The sequence below is a fragment of the Moschus berezovskii genome, chromosome 26 (genome assembly GCF_049115385.1).
Source record: "Moschus berezovskii isolate FMDL1 chromosome 26, NW_MosBer_1.0, whole genome shotgun sequence".
Taxonomy (NCBI): domain Eukaryota; kingdom Metazoa; phylum Chordata; class Mammalia; order Artiodactyla; family Moschidae; genus Moschus; species Moschus berezovskii.
In genome coordinates, this window is record NC_142485.1 from 26,120,813 (window position 1) to 26,143,586 (window position 22,774).

The window sequence follows — 22,774 nt, forward strand, 5'->3', positions numbered from 1 at the left end:
TTTAGCCACGTAGGATTTGAAAAGGCCAAAACCCTAAACTAAAAACATCAATGTTCAACACACTAAAACATGATATTGGCTCTTCCTATGTTTTCCAATCCTGTTTTGGCCTCAAGAGTTTTGATGATCATGGGCAGGGTTTATTTTTTTGAATGTTTCATGTGAGATTCTGCACTCTTGTTTCAGCATGATGGGGTGGTTTATACTCAGGCATCACAGAAAATCACAGGTGACCTCTGCATTTGTCAGCATGAGAAAAATACTTAGGGGTAGATAGAAGAATTTAGTGGAGAATGCTGATCCTTTTTTTCTCCCCCTCGTTTTGATGGGCTCGAAATGGGACGTTTCATCATGGGGTATTTTCACATGTGTTCAAAGTCTTAGCCAAATGCATACCACACAAACCTGAGGGAAACAAAATCATCTCAGGATAGAAGACATGACTTAAGGTTTTATTCAACGTAGTTACTTCTATGAAATCATATTTAACGTGGAGAGAAATCTCCACGAAAGTCAGAGTGAATCCTGCTCATCTGAGGTTTACTCACGTGGGCCCAGAAGGAGGATAGGTTGATTTTTTGCAGTCTTCGGTCCACTAAAAAAACAAAGACAAAAGTTTCAGAAAAACAGAGTAGGCAATCTGCAAAGACAGCTGGTGAAAACAAAATCAAGTATGATTTGTCATTTTAGACCATTTGAATGCCTCTTAAAACTCTTTTCCTCCCATGAAAACTTCTAAAATCTCAAACTCAAGTGTGTTTTCAGTCTCTTCAATTTGCACTATTTGCCAGGTATTCTAATTTGGCTTTTCAACTGCAAATATATTGAATTAAGAGGAAATGCAAGAATATAGATGGGGACTTCCTTGGTGGTCCAGCAGTTAAGACTCTACACTTCCAATGCGGGGGAGGCGGGTTCAATCCCTGGTCGGGGAACTAAGATCCCACATAAATGGATGTAGAGCTGAGTCACTCTGCTGTACATCTGAAACTAACACAGCATTGTAAATCAATCATATTTCAATTTTTTAAAAATTAAAAAAAATGCAGACAGAGGGAGTTCCCTGGCGGCCCAGTGGTTAAGATTTCGGGCTTTCAGTGCTGTGGCCCAGATTCAATCCCTGGTGGGGGAACTGAGATCCCAAACGCCCCGTGATGCAGCCAAAGGAAGAAGAAACTGTAGAAAAACGTTTATGACAACTAGGTTGATTTATCACTTGCCAGGAGCTGATATTACTTATAATTATGAGGTAACTCTACTGCAAGAAATCTGCATCCTAAACCAGACTTTCAGGGCACCGGGCCGGGCCCCTTCATACTCTGGCCCTTCATCACCCCAGCCTCCGTGTGCAGCCACATGCAACCACACGCTGTACTCTCTCACCGTTCATGCCTGTGCAAGCACTCGCTTTGCTGTCTGCCTACAAGGCCCGCTCTCTACCTTGTAAACTTTTGGCTCCAACTTCTAAGATCCAGCTCAGATGTCTTTTTGGTGATGTCTTCATCTACTTGCCCTGGGAGAATAGCTGCCCTCTCCTCCCTACTCCCACAGCACACACACACATTCCCCTTGCTACCCTTCTGATGTGCACTGTAAGCCTCTGTGCGTCTCTTCATGACCAGACTGTGTTCCTGAGGCGTGTGCAGAGCCCCCGCGCGGAGGCCCCCGCTGAGATAACGAAGGAACAAGACTGTTTTTAGGGAACACGGTTTAGTCTTAGCAGTAAAACAGAAATAGTTCTCAGTACAAAATGATTTTAAAAAATCCACACTGATTTATCATTCTTTTATTACTACTCTCAAAATTCCAAGATGCATTCATCTTATTTTTGCTGGAGACCCAATATTGCAAGAGAAAAAAGAAATTGTTTTAGAGAAGCATAAATTCACAGTAAAAGGAACGTGAAGTAGGAAAGGACTAGCACTGTAGTTTGACCTCAGAAAATATATCTGCAGCAAATCTGTGTGGGAATGGAGATCTCACATCCTGTTTTAATTTTTGATTGCCTGGGAAGTGCATATGGTAGTTTGACGTTACCTGATATTCAAACATTAATTGTCAAAATACCACAGTACGTTTCTCATATAAGTACCATTTTGTTTCTCATTTTTCATTGAACTCATTAAAAAACAGCACTAAGTGTAAACTTAAATCTTCAAAGGCTATCATTAGAACTTAAGTTCCATTTCACATGATTGGAATATAAAATATTAGATATTAAATAGTATCGATTTGACAGTTCAGGATCAAATTAGCACAAGCTAATTTTCAAAGCCAGTCAGTGTTCAATAAGACTGACTAAGGGTGGTTCTTCTTATTCAGAAAAATTTAAGTCTCAGTCCTGAGTTCAGAAGTTGTAGTAAAACTGCACTGCTGCCATCAGGGGTAGGGACAGTCAGGATACACAGCAGCTATTTCTTATAAAATTCACACGAGTGAAAAATCTGTGAGAGCAAAAGAAGTTCATGGTTGAATAACAACATGATAGATTTAAGTATGTTCCACAAGGTACCTGCCAATGAACAATAAAATTAATAACCACAAGCTTTAAACATCTGGTATTTTCAGAAATTTTGTACATTTGTCTAACTAAGCCTTTTTTTTTCTGCTCCACCACTATTAATTGTTACATATCACAGCAGACTCCACTTCAGGTTTTAGTGAACTACTAAATTCTCAAGTTCTCTGAAAACACCCTTGGCCTGCTGTTGCTTTATGCAGACTATTCATAAAGACTAATTCTTTAGTCTCAAAGTTGGCATGGGATGCTGTAATAAATACTGATAAGCGATCAGTGTCAAGAGTCAAGAAGATAACTGGGAATCATTTGCCTTGTTCTCTAGTTGATCTTGACGCTGCTGTCGAAGCGTCAGGCAGCAGCAGTCTCGGCTGAAGGCTAAAATAGTGTGAAACAAATTTTCTCAGGACACATTTCTTCTACTTCTGCCATCAAATGTGATTTCATCAACTCACCTTTAGTAAATGGCTTTCCTTGCTTTGCTTATAAATAAGCTACCTGGAGACTTACTTTGGTTGTAGCTTCATTTTACTTTTTAAAATTTGCCAATAAATTCTGCATTGATGAGATACTCTACATGTTGTTTTCTGATCACTTTTTCCCTAGGAATTGGGAACACTGTGATGTCTGCGTGGCCTTGCAATATCAACATACACTGTATTCTTTGGATACAACTCCAGCATCACTGTGTAATAAACTCTATGCTCTGCCAGCTAATTATCAAGAAAATCCCTACTCTGCTTGGCCTCAAGAGCACATCTGAAGTCCATTTTCCTCGTTATGATGTGATAGGCTTAGCCTCGTAATTTTCTTAAAGATTAAAATAATGTGATGCGTCAATTCATGTGACACTTAAATGCAGTCGAGTTGTAACTGCATTAAGTGCCATTCGAAACACAGGCAACAGCACTGAAAGCCAGGAGCCCACCGCACTCAGGTTCTTAAGGAACAAGCCAACTTCTCCTGTGCTGAAGCAGCCACAGCCAAAACACAAACAAGAGCACCTGTGGGCCAATACAGCTCAGTTTACGGACCCTGACGTGCAAACTTCATGTAATTTTGACACGGCATGAAATATTAATCTTATTTTGATTCCCCCAACTTTTTTTCCATTTGTACACTCTTAAATTTTATTTTGTTTTTTAACTTATTTTATATTGGAGTACAGTCGATGGACAACATTGCGATAGTTTCAGGTGGACCACAAAGGGACTCATCCATACATATACGTGTGTCCATTCTCCCCTAGAGCTTCCCTGGTGGCTCAGATGGTGAAAAAAATCTGCTGGCAATGTAGGAGACCTGGGTTCAATCCCTGGGTCAGCAAGATCCCCTGGAGAAGGGAATGGCTATCCACTCCAGTATTCTTGCCTGTAGAAACCTATGGACAGAGGAGCCTGGTGGACTACAGTCTATGGGATTGCAAAGAGTCGGACATGACTGAGCGACTAACACTTTCACTTTCACCCTCCCCTTAGCTTCTGAAGGACATAAAAACTATCCCCAGTTCGCAGACCTTACAAAAACAGGTGCCAGACCACCACTCAGGGTACTGACATCCAAACAAGCTGCTCTTGGCAGACGATTTCTTCAGCTTCTGTCAAGGTAAACCCTCTGAGGTGTTATGAAAGTGAAAGTATTAGTTGCTCAGTTACGTCTGGCTCTTTGCAACCCCGTGGACTGTAGCTCTCCAGGCTCATCTGTCCATGGAATTCTTCAGGCAAGAATACTGGAGTGGGTTGCCAGCCCTTCTCCAGGGGATCTTTCAGACCCAATGATCAAACCTGGGTCTCCCCCATTGCAGGCTGATGCTTCACCGTCTGAGCCACCAGGGAAGGTGGCATGTATGTGTGAAAAAGAGACAGAAGAGGGAGGGACAGTGCATGGGTTTAGTGTTTGCTCAGCTGCAGTGCCATATGCAAGTCTGGATGCCGAGGTTGGGATGGGGGTTGTCGTCTGTTTCCTGGCCCCTCAACTGAACTCTCCTTTCCTCTTCATTATTCTTATTCTCTAGAGTAAATGCTACTCTGAGCCAGGAACCTCTCTGGGATCTCCTTTCCTCAAAACACCTTTGTCCACTTTTTTCATCAGTCAAAACTCCTGCAAGGGTTTTCCTTGGTATATATACAGAATGGAATACCTACTCAGCCATGAGAATAAACTAGTGGTTACCAGTGGGGAGGGAGGGAAGGCGGGAGGGCAATATAGGGGTAGGAGATTAAGAGTTACAAACTATCAGGCATAAAATAAGCCATGATGATATACTATACAATATGAGGCAAATAACACTTTATAATAACTATAAGTGGAGTATAACCTTTAAAAACTGTAAGTCATAATATTCAGTTCAGTTCAGTCGCTCAGTCGTGTCCGACTCTCCGCGACCCCGTGAATCACAACACACCAGGCCTCCCTGTCCATCACCAACTCCCGGAGTACACTCAAACTCATGTCCACAAAGTCGGTGATGCCATCCAGCCATCTCATTCTCTGTCGTCCCCTTCTCCTCCCGCCCCCATATTACACACCTGTAACTTAAATAATATTGTACATCAACTATACTTCAATAAAATCATAACTGCGGAAATAAAAAGGATAAGAAAATAAGGTGGGAAACTTTCTCCCAGAATAGAGAGAAAAAAATATATAGAAAACACAGGAGGGGAAAAAAAAAAGAGATTTAGATAATCAATGCATGGAGTCCAACATCTGATTAACCGGATTTCCAGAAAGAAAGCAGAGATAATAAAGAGAAAGTAATGAAAGAGATAATGTAAGAAAAATGTCTACAGCTGAAAGGAGATGAGTCCTAAAAATGAAAAGGCCTACTGATTATATGAGATAATGACAATACAAGGGCCTTCAGTGAGACACATTCAAAAGGTAAAGGATATTAGGACTTCCCTGGTGATCCAATGGTTAAGAATCCACCTTGCAATGCTGGGGACATGGGTTCCATCCTGGTTGGGGTTCCATCCTAGTTGGGGGGCCTGTGACCCCACAGGCCACAACTACTGAGCCTCCAAGCCACAACTAGAGAGTCTGTGCACGGCAATGAAAGATCCCACAGAAGTGTTGGCTTCTGAGATGGAAATTCTAATTCAAAAAGATATATGTGCCTTAAGGTTGACAGCAGCACATTTACAACAGGCAAGACGTGGAAGCGACCTAAGTGTCCATTAATAGGACAATGGATAAAGAAGATAAGATATGGAATATTACTCAGCTATAAAAAGGAATGAACTTACTTCCATTTGCAGCAACACTGATGGACCCAGAAATAATCATACTATGTGAAGTAAGTCAGAAAGACAAAGACAAATATCATGGTATCACATATGTAGAATATAAAAAATAATACAAATGAATCTACTTACAAAACAGAAACAGACTCATAGACATAGAAAACAAATTATAGTTACAAAAGGGAAAAGAGAGGGGTGTAGGGAAGGATAAGTTAAGACCACAGGATTAACAGACACAGGCTACTATACATAAAATAGATAAGCAACAAGGATTTATTATATAATATAGAGAATTATATTCAATATCTTATAATAACCTATAATGGAAAATAATCTAAAAAAAACATGTATAACTGAATCACTTTGCTGTACACCTAAAAACATAATACTGTAAATCAATTATACTTCAAATAACCAGAAAACCCAACAACAAAAAGAGTTTGTTTCCAGAGAAGAGGGATGGGGCAGAAGGAAAGAGCCAGAGATGGCTGCTTTTCATCATAAAGCTCTCTGTATTATTCTATTTCCTTTAACTATGTACACTCTGATACACATTTTAAAATATCAAATTAAAAACCTGCATGATTTCAGCTACATTATGTGGAGGATTTTCAGAGACTGAGTCCCTGACATGATTTTAAGTATTTTTAACTGTCATTATCTAAAATTATTTTAAAATAGTGGTGACTGTAATGGATGGCAGGGTACTCTAAATCCTTGCTTAGTGAAATGTTTAGTGTCCTTGAAAACGGACACCGAAAAGTAGCACTCAAAATACTCAAAATACAAATTTTCCAAACACATCACTTAAAAAGAAGGGCAGGTATTAAATTTAGAAATGCAACTCTTACCTCATCCTAACCTACTCATAAGATTCTTCTAAATATCAGACCTTCAAGTGAGTAAAAAATGTGATCTGATTCACAGAAATCAAATGTATGGCCCTTTTACTACATTTCAAGTTTTCAGAAACTTTAGGGACATGTGCTGGATGTAATGCCCAGCTCGGTCAGGGACTAACCGAGTCCCAGTGACAGTCCCAGCCCAGGCTTCCCCGGTTTACTCTCCTAGCTTCCCACAGAGGTAAGAATAAAGCCTCAATTTATTTCCTAATAGGGAACAATCTGTATTTCCTTCAGGGCTTTTTCAACTCAGTGACTAAATAAAACATAAGGAGGCTCATCTTTCCTAGTAAATATATCTGCATGACCTGGGTTCCAAAGCCAACAAACGAGAAGGCAATGGTTCTCTGTCAAATATTATGAAAGAGTTCAACCTGCCCCAGAAGTAAGACAGTAAGTAACCCAGTCATCACACATGCAGGAACCTGATGCTGATAAGCCACTATACCATGATAACCCTGGTAGTGATAAATAAACACTGAAATATACAGACATGAAATCTGCATGGAATTTGGCTGTTAAGAGTAAAGGGTAAATGTGATTGTAATTTTTAAAGGTAACAGACACCAAATCAGGGTATTTCAGGTGGACATCAAGTGCTGTCACCAAAGTCATTTTTAAATTTTTAATTAATTTTTTTATTGAAGTAGAGTTGATTTTACATTATTAGTTTCAGGTATACAGCATAATGATTCAAATTTTTATCGATTATATTCCATTTAAAGTTATTATAAAATATTCACTTTATTCCTTGAACTGTACACTACGTCCCTGTAGCTTATTTAATTTACATATAGTACTTTGTATCTCTTAATCTCCTACCTCCAATTTGCCCACCTCTTTCTTTCTCTCCACTGGCAACCACTAGTTTGCTCTATCTGTGAGCCTGTTTCTGTTTTGCCATATTCATTTATTTATTTTTTAGATTCTTCGTGTAAGCAATAATCTATGGTATTTCTCTCTCTCTGACTTATTTCACTAAGCATAATACTCACTAACAACAGTCATTTTATTTATTTATTTTTAAATTTTATTTTTATTTTTACTTAACAAATGGCAAAATCTGTAACTCTGTTCAAAGTTTTAAAAAAAACAGTCATTTTAAACAAAAAAATTAGATTTGGGGTGAAGACAGTTTAGAATGAAGACAGTTGCATTCTCACTGTCAAGGGAAACTTCTACAAAGAAAGACGGCTTCAAAATCTATGTGTAGACTTGAAATAAAATTACAGTGAGCTCATTTGTTATTTACAGATTCTTACTATCTCCAAAGTTAACTATACAAGATTTTAATAACAGACAAGTTTATTAAGGTAGGCAAAAACTTAAATAGATGATAGGTAAAGAGCGTAACTAGATGATAGGGAGTGACATTAGGTAGTCTGTGAGGCATACTGTGTTACTTTGTCAAAGGGTTAAAAACACAACTAATTTAAAACCTGTCTCTCTCATCTGTGTGCTCTCTCTCTCCCAGTTTTGCTTCCTAAAGCTAAAGAAAGTGGTGAATATGTCTGTAAAATGTTTTGAAAATATTTCCTGGGTCAGCAAATTCTCTAATTATTCTGGTTATTTGATAAGAATTTGAGGCTCTTTGAAATTCCTCAGTCATAATGTCCTCCCCACTCACTAAAAAAAAAAACAAAAACAATTAACTATAGAGCTACTTACATAACTATATTTAGGAAAATCACATATAAACGGAAAATTCTTCCATTAGTAACCCGACTGCCCCATGCCTAAAAGAAATGACACCTTGTCCAGCTCCCTAAAATACGAGACCTGCCAGATGAGAACCTCAATGAAATGCGTGCTTCTAAGATTGTACTAAAGAATCCAGAAAGCCCTGAAGTGCTTGTCTTATTCACATAATCAGAAAAATGTAATGAAAGAAATTATACAGCGCACACCAGAGTTCTTAACCTTAGGAAAAGACGCTGAACAATTCCCGCAAGACAATTTCAATTCTTTAATTCACCAACAACTATTTTCTAAATAAGAATTGTCTCTTAAGATGTTCTCTACGTACGATAGCACAGACACATTCAAGTCATTCTTGAACAAGAAAAGGCCTGTTTCTTGCATATATAACAAACTCAAATGAGCATGCAAAATTTTTCACTTGTTTTCTGACCTTTGATGGGATGGTACCTTATTAAACTGTGGATATTTAAACAAAAAGAACGTGAACAAACTCTTCATAAGGGCAGAGACTTCCAGTGTCCGGAACACAAACTTGCACAGAGTAGGTGTGTAGTATCTGCTGACTAAGCAAACAGATGGTACCTGTGTATTTTTTCCTTTAAAGTACTGGGGTAAAGGTAAATGCAGTACAACAGAGCTGGCCGGACCAGAGGGGGTTTATGTGACTTGGGGAGACTCTGCAAATCAATGCTAAGAACTGATACAGTGGCTAACATTCACAATATTTATTACTCACTTCAGAAGCTGACGCATAAAAGCAAGCTCGATTCAGCAATTCACTACGGAGCCAGTGTGGTTAATTTTCACACAGTTTTAGGAATCTGCTTAGATTTATTAGTGAGACCCCATCTGCCAACGCAGGAGGCCTGAGACAAGGGATTCAATCCCTGGGTCGGGAAGATCCCCTGGAGGAGGGCATGGCAACCCACACTCCAGTATCCCTGCCTGGAGAATCCCATGGAGAGGAGCCTGGCGGGCTACAGTCCATGGGGTCGCAGGGTTGGACCAACTGAGGTGACTCAGCACACACGCACGGTCTGATTCCTTTCCTTCCCATTATTCCATAGGCTACCGCAATCTATGTTCGGCTCCCAACACTGCTCCGGCCAAGGTGACCAACGACCTCTCAGCGCCAAGCACAATGGACACTAGACATCTTCCTGGCCTTCCACACAGGTGGTCTGTCCTGCTCGCTCCCCTAAAACTTGCTCTTCAGTCTGGCTGCTGCTCTCACTTTGCCTGTTCTTCTCTACCTGACATATACACGTCCCTGGGCCTCTTCTTTTCTTCTCTCCTATCTGCTCAATGTTCACTTGCTTCAGTGGGTTTCAAATAATATGCCTAGGACTCCCAACACCCCCTCCTGAGCTCCAGTCCCAAATGCCTGCTGGAAAGTTCAGTGTCATCTGAAATTCAACGGAACCAGAGTGAAAATGATCTTCATTCTTCCCTTCCCCTGTTCCCTGCTAGCGATGCCATCGTTCACCCAGCTGAGCACCGGGAAGGTGCCTGTCCCTCACCCCATCTGACCCTTCCTGCTGCTCATTCTACCCCCGAAATTTTCTCTGGAACCATTCACTTCTTTCTTTTTCCACTGGCACAGCCCTCCTGCAAGTCACTCGGTTTTCTCCCTTAGTCTCCTCATAGCTACCCTACTTACTCCCTTCCAATCCAAGCTGACCTTTCGAAAGTGAGAAACGTATCACATCTTGTTTAAAACTAGTCAACAGCTTCCTGTGCTTTTTAGGATAAATTCCAAAATCCTTAGAAAGGTCTACAAAGCACTGATGATTTCATCTCCATCTCCCCCTCTAGACTTTTCGTGCACCATTTCTGTCACCAGTATCTCTTTTTAAATTATTTTTGAAAAATATTTAGAGATAATATTGGTCCATAAAATTATGTAAGTTACCAGTGTATAACATTATTTCTGAATGTTGCTGATGTTGAGTCATTAAGTCGTGTCTCTTTGTGACCTCGTGGACTGTAGCCCACCAGGCTCCTCTGTCCATGGAATTTCCCAGGCAAGAATCCTGGAGTGGACTGCCATTTCCTCTTCCAGGGGATCTTCCTGACCCAGGGATCGAACCCATGTCTCTGGCACTGGCAGGCAGATTCTTTACCACTGGGCCACCAGGGAAGCCCCTACTTCTGTATATATCACAAAAATGTGTTTCAATCCATCACCATAGGGTTGATCCCCTTTATCCAGTTCTCCTTCCCTTTGCCCTTTTCCCCCTCTGGCAACCACTACTCGGTTCTCTGCATCTACGTGCTTGTTTTTGTTTGGTTTGTTCATTTATTTTGTTTGTTTTTATATCCCATATGTGAATTAATCATATGGTATCTGTCCTCTGATTTTTCATTCAGCATAATACCTTCAAGATTGATACACATTACCACACATGGCAAGATTTCATCTTTTTGTGGCTAAGTAGTATTCCACTGCATGTGTGTGAGCGTTCACAAGTGTGTGTGTGTGTCTGTGTGTGTGTGAGAGAGAGAGAGAGAGAGATTTTTATCCATTCATCCATTAATGGGCACTTAGGTTGTTTCTGTATCTTGGCTATTGTAAATAATGCGTCAACGGACATGAGAGTGCAGTTATCTTTTTGAATTAGTGTTTTCATTTTCTTTGGATAAATACCCATAGATGGGATAGCCTGTCACCATCAGCTTTTTTTTTTTTAACTTTTTGTGACTGTGTTCCTTTTTTTCTTTATTTTTAATTGAAGGATAATTGCAATATTCTGGTTTCTGCCATACATCAACATGGATCAGCCACAGGCACACATATGTCCCCTTCTTCTTGAGCCTCCCTCCCATCTCCCACCCCGTCCCACCCCTCTAGGTTGTCACAGAGCCCAGGTTTGAGTTCCCTGAGTCATATAGCAAATTCTCACTGGCTATGTATTTGTGTATGTTTCCATGCTACTCTCTCCACTCGTCCCACCCTCTCCTTTCTACTCACACCTGCCACGTCCATAATCTGTTCTCTATGTCAGTATCTCCACTGCTGCCCTGCAAATAGGCTCATAGTACCATCTTTCCAGATTCCTTATACATGTGTTAACATACAATATTTGTTTTTCTCTCTCCGACTTCCTTCACTCTGTATAATAGGTTCTAGGTTAACTCACCTCATTAGCACTAACTCAAGTGTGTTCCTTTTTATGGGTGAGTAATATTTCATTGTATATATGCACTGCAGCTTTATTTATTCATCTGTCAATGGACATCTAGGTTGCTTCCATGTCCTAGCTATTGTAAATAGTGCTGCAGTAAACACTGGGGTACATGTGTCTTTTTCTGTTATGGTTTTCTCAGGTTATAAGCCTGGTACTGGGACTGTTGTATCATATGGTAGCTTTATTTCTAGTTTTTAAATGAATCTCCATACTGTCTTCTATGGTGGCTGTATCAATTTCCATTCCCATCAACAGTGTAAGACAGTTCCCTTTTCTCCACACCCTCTCCAGCATTAATCATTTGCAGAATTTTTTATGATGGCCATTCTGACTGTTGTGAAGTGATATTTCGTTGTAGTTTTGATTTGTATTTCTCTAATAAGGAGTGAGTTTTGATTTGCATTTCTCTAATAATGGTTTTTCCCTTGGACTGCAAGGAGATCCAACCAGTCCATTCTAAAGGAGATCAATCCTGGGTGTTCATTGGAAGGACTGATGCTAAAGCTGAAACTCCAATACTTTGGCCACCTCATGCGACGAGTTGACTCACTAGAAAAGACTCTGATGCTGGGAGGGATTGGGGGCAGGAGGAGAAGGGGACGACAGAGAATGAGATGGCTGAATGGCATCACCGACATGATGGACATGAGTTTGAGTGAACTCCGGGAGTTGGTGTTGGACAGGGAGGCCTGGTGTGCTGTGATTCATTGGGTTGCAAAGAGTCGGACACGACTGAGCGACTAAACTGAACTGAACTGAATAATGGTTTTTCTAGTAGTCCTGTATGGATGTGAGAGTTGGACCATAATTAATTAGTGATGCTGAGCATCTTTTCATGTGTTTATTGGACATCTAAATGTCTTCTTTGGAGAAATGTCTGTTTAGGTCTTTTGCCCACCTTTGGTTTGGGTTGTTTATTTTTTTGTTACTGAGATGCATAAGCTGCTTGTATATTTTGGAAGTTAATCCTTTGTCAGTTGTTTCATTTGCTATTATTTTCTCCATTCTGAGGGTTGTCTTTTCACCTTGTTTATAGTTTCCTTTGCTGTGCAAAAGCTTTTACGTTTAATTAGGTCCCACTTATTTTTGTTTTTATTTCCATTATTCTAGGAGGTGGGTCACAGACGATCTCACTGTGATTTATGTCATACAGTGTTCTGCTTATGTTTTCCTCTACCATTATCTCTTAATAGAATCAAAGAATAACTCAAGAAGACCTTAAAATACACCATACTCTGAAAAGCCTCAAAAGAACAGAACAAAATCCACAGATGTTCCAAATCCAATGATTTCTGTTTTGGCTTGTAGTTCCCACTATCATATTTATCAAAAGCAGTTCTGAGATATATTTTGTAACTCTGTGGCAACAGATTATCACAGAGTCATTCAAAAAGAAAACCTGTTTATTCTTGTCAAAAGATGAGTCACTGAACTTTTGTGAAGTTTCCCAAATCCTCTCAGCCAGTGGCTCCCAGATTTTCGAGATCAGTTAAGAAACTGAGAGGGGCCCAGCACAGGGGAGTCCCAATTTTTTCTGCAAAGTGAAAATATTTAAACAAACCAAAAAAATTCACACACATAGAAGAAAGAACATTTTAACAACAAAAATTGAACACCTGCAATCAGAATAAAAGCTAACATTCTAATTTAATAACTTATGGCCTATTTTTTCTCATTTCATTAAAGATTTGTGAAAGCAGTTTCCCAAACTGACACCAGAGGCTGGACTAGACTTTGATAACCACTGTTTCAGATAAAAACTACTAAGTTCATGGAGCATGTGTGTGTGCTCAAACATGTCCGACTCTTCGTGACACCCCACCAACTGTAGCCTGCCAGGCTCCTCTGTCCATGGGATTTTCCATGAAAGAATACTGGAGTGAGTTGCTATTTCCTTCTCCAGGGGATCTTCCCAACCCAGGGATCAAATCCACATCTCCTGCATTGGCAGCTGAATTCTTTACTAGTGAGTGACCTGGGAAGCCCAGATTCATGGAGGGGCTACTGATTTTCTTGTTCTAAAAATACCTTTTAAAGTAATTTTGCTTAAGTACTGAGAAAGAAAATAAAAGGCATTCTCTGACATTTGAAACTGTTCTGAGGTCCTCAACTAGACCTCTCAGTATTAGCACTTGCTGATCTGACACTCAAAAGCCAGGCCATTTCTGTTCTCCTGTTAGACATAATAGACCTCAGCGAAGGTTAATCTGAGGCACGATAAAACCATATAAAGCAAGACCACTTCGTGACTGTCTAACCTCAGACAAAAAAAAAACAAGGGTACCTTGCAACTCACAAAACAGGAAAGACCCTCTTCTACTGCTAAACAAATGACCTTCTTCACTCAATCACAGTGGCGCCTCACTTTCTAAAAGCACCTGATCTACAGAAAACCCCTGATTCCTTAGACCTGATCCTGAAACCCATGAAGTCCAAATTATAAAACAGATTTCTCCTAACGCCCTTTTTCTGAGGGGCCCCAGAGAATGGCGAGCATTCTCATTCACCGCGGAATCACAAAACCAAGGTTTTTCAACTATAGGCGTGTTTCCTGGGGTCTCTGGCTGAAAGCATTGACAGTATCAAACTATAAAATTCTTTTAAAATTCTCATAATCCCCACCATTTTAAAGCAAATGATTCCCTACCCACATTAAAGCAGACTAATTTTGTTTTTCCTTATATCCTTCCAACCCATACCCACTGTGTATTTTTCTCTTACTGAAATCACTGTGCACACCATTTTGTTTTCTATTTTTACTTGCTTTATCTTGTGTCACTTTTGAATGGCTGAATACCACGTCACTATGACTTTATTCTTAAAGCACTTCTCCGTAGAGAAATAAAAGAATAAACGAGGCGAACGCACACCTTGCTTGCAATACTAATATTCTACTTAAGCCGTCAAGAGCAGCCTTATCTAGTCAGAAGTCACATGCACCCAAGTTCCTATTTATCCGATCTGTCGACAAAGAAAAATGCAGTCTTACGGTTTTTCGAGAAGAGAATTATACAAAAGCACCAGACTGGGTGTCCAGAGGCTTGAGTTGTAACGCACCCAAAAACAACAGTGTGACCTCTGGCTAGTCACTGACTCACTCGACAACTACTTCCTCCCTTGCAAAGAATGAAACTGGTCCCACATTTGCTCTTGCAGTTATCAAGTCTCTGTTCCTGCTACTTCCCTGAGGGGGAAAGAGCCACAGGTCTGGTGGTCACTTGACTCGGGTTGGCCTGGACTACTCCCACCGCCCTAACCGGGGATGCCTCGTCCTTTCCGAGGGCCCTTCAGATCCTCAGTTTCTACCTCTCCTTCAGCACCTCGTCACAAGGCAAAGAAAGTCAAAGTCCTCAAGGAGCTCGTAACTTAATTCTGTACACAGATCAACTGGAACTCTCCCTCCAGTAGTTCTATAGACGCGTGGGAAAAGTGCACTCAGTCAAATCTGAGGGTGTGCAAACACAACCGCCAGTCTGCAGAGATGAGGATTTCCCCTCAAAGTTTCTTTGTTCCAGCTTGCACCGAATCGACCCGGGGGTGAGGCTCGCCAGCCCGCTCTGCACCCAAGCCTCCGCTCAGAGAAACACGGATCCGGGTAAAGATGCTGCCAGGGGTCGATCAAGCCCCGCCTACTCCGCACCTGCGCGTCCCCCCCACCACGGTCCGGCGCGCCCCTCTCCGCCTCCTCGGCTCCAGCTCACCCACCGGTGGCACCTGCTGCGCCACCAAGCAGGTGACGGTCCCGCTCAGCAAGATGAAGGTTAAACGACTCCAGTCTAGCATCCTTCCAGCCACCAACGTGCTGCAAAGGACTCCGGAGGAGGCCGCTCAAGGCACCACCTGAGCGCCGAGCAGGCCACGCCCCCGCTGCCACGTGACCTGACAGCCGGACCGCGCCACTCGAGGTGTGGGCGGGGGGAGACGGGCACCGGGGTGAGGGCGGCAAGGAGAGGACGTGGCCTTTCACTGACGCGGCGGGACGAGGGAGCCTTCCGAGAGGAAGAACAAACCCCCCAGGATGGAGGGTGAGCGCTCGAGTGAGGACCGTAGTGTTCGTCCCACCCCCCGCACCGCGGGCAGTGGTTGTGCCCAGGCCGAGCGCCAGCCCTAAGCCCCGCCCCGGCGGGTGCGGCTGTGGAACTTTCCTCCCGGCTAGGTCCCTCACCAAGGGCCGCGCCCTCCTCAGAGCCCGGGGGTGGGGACCACCTCCCCTCTCCCTCGCGCCGCGCACCGTTCCCGTGTGGCCCAGGGCGAGGTCTGCGCGCGGGCTGCTCGGTACCAAATGTCCATGAGACGGGCACAAGTCACGAGAGTCTCAAAACGCGGCGCAGCCCGCGACAGCGACCGGTCTCCGCCCTCTGAGGAGAGCAGGGCCCGAAGTGAGTGAGGTTATTGGTCGCGACCGTGGGGTCACCCGACGGCTGTCAGGGGCCAGGAGCGGGGCATAGATAATTCTCACGGATGCCCCAGGCTGTTAAGTTACCCATTTGGGCTTTTGCCTCCGAACTGACAAGCCGCAGAATTTAGGCTTCGGTGTACTCGCGCTGAGACATGCCAGTGCGAGTGGCATTCCGCTGAGGTGGAATGCCCAGGTAGGACCGAGAACCTTCCTTCCGTGGAGTGAAGCACCTGTGTGCCTTCACCTGCTGCAGTGAGAGGACGCAGGTTGGCAAAGCCCAGGTGAAGCTGGGAGGAGGGTGGGCGGGCAGTCTGTTTTAGCCTGCACCTGGAAAACAACTTTAGGTGTATTTGCTTGGCATGTCTGCGGTGTTTGGACACTGTCGCCCTAGTCGGATGAAGTGTGTTAGTCGCTCAGTCGTGTCCGACTCTTTGCGACCCGGTGGACTATAGTCTGCGAGGCTCCTCTGTCGGTGGGATTTTCCAGGCAAGAATACTGGAGTGGGTTGCATGCCCTCCAAGGGATCTTCCCAACCCAGGGATGGAACCCAGGTCTCCCCCATTGCAGGCGGAGTCTTTACCATCTTAGCCACATAAGTCAATAGGAAATCCTGAGCTCTCGGTTCCACTTTCTGATTGAACCTTTTTGACTTCCAACTGGCATTTTTTTTTAATCCTTCAAAAATAAAAATAGTGTCACTAAAATTTTCATTTTTTTTTTCTTCTGTAAGTTTGAAATTGCAGTTTTACCCATTTGTATTACTTTGTTAGAAAAAAAATCAATGTTTTTGCTGGAGATTGGGAAATGAGAATTTTGATATGTGGGAACGTTTGTTCAGTTTTTTCTTTTCTTTTTGTGGTAGATGACAGGATTCCTCTTTCTGATGAGGGAAGTTTGACTTTTGAAACATATCACATGATTAAAGTAGTTCCTGATTCAGCAGTGAGCAAGAAGATCATAGAAATGTTCATTAATTCAAACAATATTTACTGTCCACCTGCAGTGTGTCATTCATTTCTCCAGACACTGGGGATAAGCTGAGAACAAAAAAGACATAAGGCTCCTCCCTCATAAGGCTTATATTCTACATAAGAAATGGTCAATAAACATCAAACCGATAGGATGTTGTTTTTGTTCAGTTGCCAAGTCATGTCTGACTCTGCAACCATCTGGCATTATAACCCATCGGGCTCCTCTGACCATGAAATTTTCCAGGCAAGAATACTGGAGTGGGTTGCCATTTCCTTCTCCAGGGGATCTTCCTGACCCAGGGACTGAACTCACCTCTCCTGCATTGGCAGATGGATTCTTTACTACTGAGCCACCTGGGAAGCCCCTACATAGAATGTTAGAGGGCAATGAATGTTACAGAGAAAAAGCAGAGTGGTGGAGAGGGAGTTGGTTGAGAGTAGGAAGAGTCACAATTTAAGTAGAATGGACACGACAGGAGCTTCCCAGGTGGTGTTAGTGGTAAAGAATCCACCTGTCGATGCAGGAGACCTTAAGAGACACAGGTTTGATCCCTGGGTTAGGAAGCTGTCTTGGAGTAGGAAATGGCAACTGATGCCAGTATTCTGGCCTGGAAAATTCCCTGGACATAGGAGTCTGGTGGTCTACAGTCCATAGGGTTGCACAAAGTCTCACAGGACTGAAGTGAGTTAGCATACAGGGACAAGAAAAGCATTTTTGAGAAAGTGCTATTTGAGCAGAGATTTGAAGGAGTTGAGTTAGTTTTGTGGATGGCAAGGGAAGAGTATTTCAGGCAGAGGGAGCAGCTGGAGCAAAGGGTTAACAGAATGTGCCTGGTATGTTTGGCTACAGCAAGGAAGTCTGTGTGGGTGGAGCAGAAGGAAGAGGGGTTAAAAAAGTGGGTGAAGTCTGAGAGGTCTCCGGCGGGTAGGGCAGATTTTATAGGTCATAAGGAGCTAATGTGAAGACCTGGGCTTCACTCTGTGCAAATATGTAAATAGGCTGATTTATCTTGGACCTTAGAATAAGTCTATAAAAAAAGAAAAAAAGTTGAGGATTCCCATCTTTTATATAAATGGCTATTTGATTTGAAATAATTTTTTTTGCATTTTATGCAAAAATTCAGGTTTTATTTGTACTTATTCTTGGTGGGAGCTGATGTCAGGAACTGAAAGGCAAGCAGTAGTAACTTTTGTTTTCTATCTCCTAGTGGAATAATAATACACATAATGTGGCATTTTCATTAGGCAAGACTTTTTACATTTCACATTAGAATACATTACTCTTTTCTTGAATAAAATGACCCAGTTACTAAAGAAACCATCTTTGGAGGACGTGTTTAATAAGCATATTTTATTTAAATCAGGGGCTTACCTCATGGCTCAGTCGGTAAGGAATCTGCCTGTACTGCAGGAGACCTGGGTTCAATTCCTGGGTCGGGAAGATCCTCTGGAGAAGGAAATGGCAACCCACACATGTATTCTCACCTGGAGAATCCCATGGACAGAGGAGCCTGGCAGCCTACAGTCCATGGGGTCGCAAGAGTCGGACACGACTTAGTGACTAAACCACTATTTAAATAAATCCTCCAGTAGGAAATGGAGAATTCATTGCCTTTACTTAGAAGAAGGCTGTGTAAGTAGTTTCATGTCACGTTTATTTGTGCCGCTCACCAGCATTTCCTTATTAGAAACATTTTATTTCCACATCACAGTTCCCAAAAAGACATTCAGGTTTCAGAATTCTGTATCTCCTTTGGCTTACTTCTCTCTTGATTCCACCCAGGCTTTATTAATGGTTCGCTTCATATCATCTCCATCTTTGTAAATTTTCTTTAGAACATTCATTAATTCCTTACTAGGATCTGTTTCAATGTCATAGGAGGTCTAATCTTCCTCTGCGTTTTTTTCAACCTGTCAGGTAGTTCCACTGTGTGTTTTCTGCTTTCTTTATGTAGATAAGAACTATCTGTCTTGACCTTTTTTGAACTGCCTTCCACAGAGATGGGTTTCAAGAGATTGTTCATAATCATGGAGTAACTCTTCCCATTTAAATTCTTTACCAAAAGATCAAATGACCTCTCTGTGAAATGTACCTGCACGTTCTCAGTGGGCACTTGATGAACTCCAGTGAAGTTAATGTAGATTTTCATACATTTGTCTGACTGATCCCATCCATAATCACTGAATTTCACTGTATGTGCTGTTTTAATAAGAGCAACCACAGCAGCTAACTTTTCGTTTTCTAAAAGTTTTGCTTTCCTCTGTGATTTCTGCTGCATCTTGTTTTTGATTTCTGTCTTAATCTTGGATTTCTCAGCTGTGAGGGGATCAGATACTCTTTTTCTGGTAGCTTTTTCCAGCAGCACTTTCAGCTCTTTTAGATCTTTCTGTAGCTCTTCCTAATTGAAGCCATGGTTGGGCTGCGGCAGGCAAGGCCCTGGCTGCAGTGGCACAGGGGCAAGAACAGAAAATGCCACCCTGAACATGCTCACCCTGAGTGCAGACTACACTAGCATTGATCATTCATCTTTTTAAAAAATTTTTATCAAATAAAAGATTCTTTAAATTCGGTGGTGCTGTATAATTTTCAAAAATTACACACACATGATTTCATATAATTGCATTATTGCCCCTCCCCTTTCACGTCTCCCCAACTGGTAACCACTAGTTTGTTTTCACTATCTTTGAGTCTACTACTTTTTTTTTTATTAACTAGTTGGTTTTATTTTTCAGATCCCACAGTATGAGTGATAGCATACAGTATTTTGTATTTCTCTATATTATTTCACTAAGCATTATGCTTTCCAAGTCCATCCATTTTACTACAAATGGCAAAATTTCCTTCTTTTATATGGCTGAGTAGTATTCCATTGTATATATTTATATACCACTACTTCTTTATCCGTTCATCCTGATAGACACTTCGGTTTCTTCCATACCTTGGTCATTATAAATGATGATGCTATAAAGATAGGAGTGCATGTATCTTTTCCATTACTGTTTTTTGGATGTATACCCAGAAGTGGAATTTCTAGGTCATATCAGTTCAGTTCAGTTGCTTAATTGTGTCTGAATCTTTGCGACCCCATAGACTGCAGCATGCCAGGCCTCCCTGTCCATTGCCAACTCCCCAGCGTCTACTCAGACTCATGTCCATTGAGTCATTGATGCCACCCAACCATCTCATCCTCTGTTGTCCACTTCTCCTCCTGCCTTCAATCTTTCCCAGCATCAGGGTCTTTTCAAATGAGTCAGTTCTTCCCATCAGGTGGCCAAAGTATTGCAGTATCAGCTTCAACATCAGTCCTTCCAATAAATATTCAGGACTAATTTCCTTTAGGATGGACTGGTTGGATCTCCTTGCAGTCCAAGGGTCTCTTTAAGAGTCTTCTCCAACATCACAGTTCAAAAGGATCAATTCTGAGCCACTCAGCTTTCTTTATAGTCCAGCTCTCACATCCATACATGACTACTGGAAAAACCATAGCTTTGATGAGACTGACCTTTGTTGGCAAAATAATGTCTCTGCTTTTTAATATGCTGTCTAGGTTGGTTGCAGCTTTTTTTTTCCAAGGAGCAAGTGTCTTTTAATTTCATGGCTACAGTCACCATCTGCAGTGATTTTGGAGCCTGAGAATATAAAGTCTGTCACTGTTTTCTCATCTATTTGCCATGAAGTGATGGGACCAGAAGCCATGATCTTAGTTTTCGGAATGTTGACTTTTAAACCAACTTTTTCACTTTCCTCTTTCACTTTCTTCAAGAGGCTGTTTAAAACTAGGTCATAGAGTAGTGACCTAAAAATAGAACTACTCTATTTTTAGTTTTTGGAGAAACTGCCATACTGTTTTCCACAGTGGCTTAAACAGTTTACATCCCCACGAACAGTGTACGAGGGTTTCCTTTTCTCCACATCCTTCAAAATCATTTATCTTAAATACTACTGAGAGCACTTTAAACATGTTACCAGGGACTTCTCTGTGGTCCAGTACTTAAGAATCTGCCCTGTAATGTGGGGAACTAAGATCCCACATGCCCGGAAGCAACTAAGACTGTGTGACAATGAAAGATCTCACATGATGTGACCAAGACCCAGCACAGCCAAATAAATACATATTTAAAAAACACATCACCAAACACATTTCTTTTTTCCTTATAAGAGGATGTTAATTGCTCATTAGATGGTGTGGCAAAATCAGAATCTTTACGCAGAAAAGATTCAATTGGCATAATATTCTTAGACACAATTTTCATATAACTTTGTGTTTAACTTTCAATACTCTATTATATACCTTTGATTCTGTTTTCAGAAAAAATTTAAATCAAGTTCCCTAAAATTATGCCGTTTTATGCATTTTTAAAAATTATACCTACATCTTTTTTATTAACCTACTCGATTTTTCGGTACTAGATATGTACAAAAGGAAGACCAAGGCAAATTGTGCAGCCATGTGAAACTTCACTGTACTTTATGGGACACTGACATATTCATTGAAATGGTATTTAATTGTTCAAATGATTATGTTGGAAAGGGTGGTTCAAATATTATCTACACAGCAAGCATCAAGAATAAGACTTGGATAACCTGTTTAGTATGAAGAATCAGCATCAGTAATCAAATTGCTTATCAGAATAGCTGAAGTTCTTGGCAAGCTGTGGACTTTTTCTAATCTCCTACCTAACATCCCTGGGTTCCTGAGGTGGAGACTTGATTTAAAATCATTGCAGCTTAACCACCCAATCCTGAATGAAATCTATTGCACATAACATATTACCCAGAACAGGTATAACTTGATTTAATAAAGCTGAATATTCAAAGGTTTGCACTAAAAAAGCAAGAAATATGGAAATAACGTTCCATTAAAAAAAGCAAAAACATTTTACCAGAAGTATTTACTAATGAGTTGCTTAATTAAAAAAAAGACAGTATATCTAAAATGTAATCTGAGTTTCAAAGCTTTGATTTTTGTCCATATTTTCAGGAAGAAATCTAAAGAAAAATGAAACAGATGGAAATCAGAAGTCTTGCAAAACTGTTACATGATTCCTTCCCTCCAGCAGTTTTCTTTATCACACTAAATAAGATTACTTGCTTTATATGTTTTATTTTTATATAGAAAAACATGTCAAATTATTACCTTTTACTCAAAGGTATAATGATATTTTATTCTATTACAAAACTATAAGTGCTCCTATTTAATTGTCCCCACATATAATGTCAAAGTCAAAGAGTTATCTTAATTATCCCTCACTTTGCACTTACCTTTCTGTTTCTTTGTGAAACATTTTTGATATCTTGTTGAGCCCCTGACACCACAGGCACGTGAGAATCTGAAGAGTCACTTTACAAAAAAGTCCTTCTGTCTCCTTCTTTGATAAGACATATGGTTCTGACCTGAGAATTACTATTAACATTTTTAGTTATTTATTTGGCTGTGTCGCGTCTTAGATGTGTCACGTGGGATCCTCTAGTTGCAACTTGCATGCTCTGGACCCCACTGGCTCAGTATTTATGGCTTGTGAGTGTAGTTGCCCTGAGGCATGCAGGATCTTTGCTCCCAGATCACGGATCCAACCTGCATCCCCTGCACTGGAAGGCGGATTCTTACACCAGGAAAGTCCTTCTGACCTGAAAATTGTCAATTCAATTCAAACCAATAATCCCTAAATATGTCTTTTGTTGTTGTTCTGACTTCATATTCCTGCATAGTTCCATTTTACATCAGTTCAGTTCAGTCTCTCAGTTATGTCTGACTCTTTGCCACCCCATGGACTGCAGCTGTTCCACTCCCTGTTCATCACCAACTCCCGAAGTTTACTCAAACTCATGTCTGTTGAGTCAGTGATGCC

The 22,774-nt window shown here is 41.3% G+C and overlaps 1 protein-coding gene and 1 pseudogene across 2 annotated transcripts in view; both read right to left on the reverse strand.

The window, feature by feature from the left end:
• The window catches only part of ASAH1 (N-acylsphingosine amidohydrolase 1), a 29,692-nt gene extending 14,274 nt beyond the window's left edge, over window positions 1-15,418 (reverse strand). Inside the window, exons 1-2 of one of the 2 annotated variants that reach the window (XM_088832793.1) lie at window positions 15,260-15,418; window positions 549-595 (exon numbers count right to left, since the gene is read on the reverse strand). In XM_088832793.1, the coding sequence (XP_088688919.1) occupies window positions 549-595; window positions 15,260-15,337 (125 nt within the window). In that variant the 5' untranslated portion in view covers window positions 15,338-15,418. The remainder of the gene's footprint in view (window positions 1-548; window positions 596-15,259) is intronic. The other variant, XM_055416462.2, reaches the window with a different exon arrangement.
• Window positions 15,419-18,658: 3,240 nt separating this feature from the next.
• LOC129549337 (calcyclin-binding protein-like) lies at window positions 18,659-21,375 on the reverse strand (annotated as a pseudogene).
• Window positions 21,376-22,774: the final 1,399 nt, after the last annotated feature.